The following is a 1,727-nucleotide window of genomic DNA, read 5'->3' as shown; positions in this document are numbered from 1 at the left end:
TGCTGTAGTTCCAAGAGGCTTTGAAATGTATTCAGTAAAAAGTACCCATGTGGGAACATGAAAGAAGTAGAAAGTACAGGTATTTGTGTTCAACATGTAAGAAGTAGAAAGTACAGGTATTTGTGTTCAACATGTAAGAAGTAGAAAGTACAGGTATTTGAGTTCAACATGTAAGAAGTAGAAAGTACAGGTATTTGAGTTCAACATGTAAGAAGTAGAAAGTACAGGTATTTGAGTTCAACATGTAAGAAGTAGAAAGTAAAAAGTTGTGTGTGTGTGTGTGTGTGTGTGTGTGTGTGTGTGTGTGTGTGTGTGTGTGTGTGTGTGTGTGTGTGTGTGTGTGTGTGTAGCTGGGGGTGGTGCAGACGGAGGGGGGGCAGGTTAAGGGAAAGAACGTCAGAGTGTCTTTGTTGTTCCGGAGCGTTGACGTCTTCAAAGGCATCCCCTTCGCTGACGTACCTGGAAAGTGGGAGAAGCCGAAACCACACCCAGGATGGGACGGTAGGTAACACACACACTCCAACAGGAAGTTATCAAACCCTCCAACAGGAAGTTATCGAACCCTCCAACAGGAAGTTATCAAACCCAAATGTGTTCTGTTTCCAGGAGTCATGAAGGCGGATACATATCGGGATCGCTGCCTGCAGGTGACGCTGCTGCAGAAAAAAACCCATGGCAGCGAGGACTGTCTGTACCTGAACATCTTTGTTCCACAGGGACGTAAATGTAGGTAACACACCAATTACATCCAATTACTTGTATATAGAAGACTCTCCTTGATCCGTCTGATTGTGTTGCTCTGTTGCCATAACTCCACTGTAGCTCTGTACGAATGACAATACAACCCTTGAATCTTGAATCAGTGTCGAAGAACCTCCCTGTTATGGTGTACCTGTTCGGGGGGGCCTTCCTTTTGGGGGCGTCTAACGATATTTCGTTCCTCGGGGAGTCGCTGTACGACGGGAAGGAGATTGCCGACCGCGGAGACGTCATCGTGGTGACGGTGAATTACCGGGTCGGACCGCTCGGGTTCCTCAGCTCCGGAGACGCCCGGCTGCCAGGTCTGAGAACATATCTTTAAACTCTTTCCATCATTTCAACAGGACCAGGATTATGAAGGGTCAGAACAACAGAACACTGACTTGTACCAAAAGAGAGGTCCATGCACGAGTCCTCAAACTCTGTTATGACTCAGCATGACTTCCTGTCCCCTGGTCTGGAGGTCAATGGTTCTCTGAATGTGTTTTTGTTAGCGATGGTGACTTGAAATCATGTGATCTAGCTGTAGTTCCTTTATAGCCCAACATTAGCCTCCTTTAGCTTAGCGGTGGTGACGTGAAGTCATGTGACCGTGCTATAGTTCCTTTATAGCCCAACATTAGCCTCCTTTAGCTTAGCGGTGGTGACGTGAAGTCATGTGACCTTGCTGTAGTTCCTTTATAGCCCAACATTAGCCTCCTTTAGCTTAGCGGTGGTGACGTGAAGTCATGTGACCTTGCTGTAGTTCCTTTATAGCCCAACATTAGCCACCTTTAGCTTAGCGGTGGTGACGTGAAGTCATGTGACCTTGCTGTAGTTCCTTTATAGCCCAACATTAGCCACCTTTAGCTTAGCGGTGGTGACGTGAAGTCATGTGACCGTGCTGCAGTTCCTTTATAGCCCAACATTAGCCTCCTTTAGCTTAGTGGTGGTGACGTGAAGTCATGTGACCGTGCCGTAGTTCCTTT

At 46.9% G+C, this 1,727-nt stretch overlaps 1 protein-coding gene across 1 annotated transcript; it reads left to right on the top strand.

Moving 5' to 3' along the window:
- Nucleotides 1–354: 354 nt before the first annotated feature.
- Nucleotides 355–1,061, top strand: LOC104949627 (bile salt-activated lipase-like; the record flags this gene model as incomplete). The annotated part of the gene is made up of 3 exons (XM_010776009.1): nt 355–501; nt 607–726; nt 864–1,061. Coding segments are annotated over exons 2-3 (313 nt in total), but the record flags the coding sequence as incomplete, so codon positions are not given.
- Between the last annotated feature and the right edge of the window lie 666 nt (nt 1,062–1,727).

Source organism: Notothenia coriiceps, unplaced genomic scaffold (assembly GCF_000735185.1).
Source record: "Notothenia coriiceps isolate Sejong01 unplaced genomic scaffold, NC01 NC01_scaffold00016663, whole genome shotgun sequence".
NCBI lineage: Eukaryota > Metazoa > Chordata > Actinopteri > Perciformes > Nototheniidae > Notothenia > Notothenia coriiceps.
The sequence above is the reverse complement of the archived record's forward strand: the minus strand, read 5'-3'. Positions and strand labels throughout refer to the sequence as shown.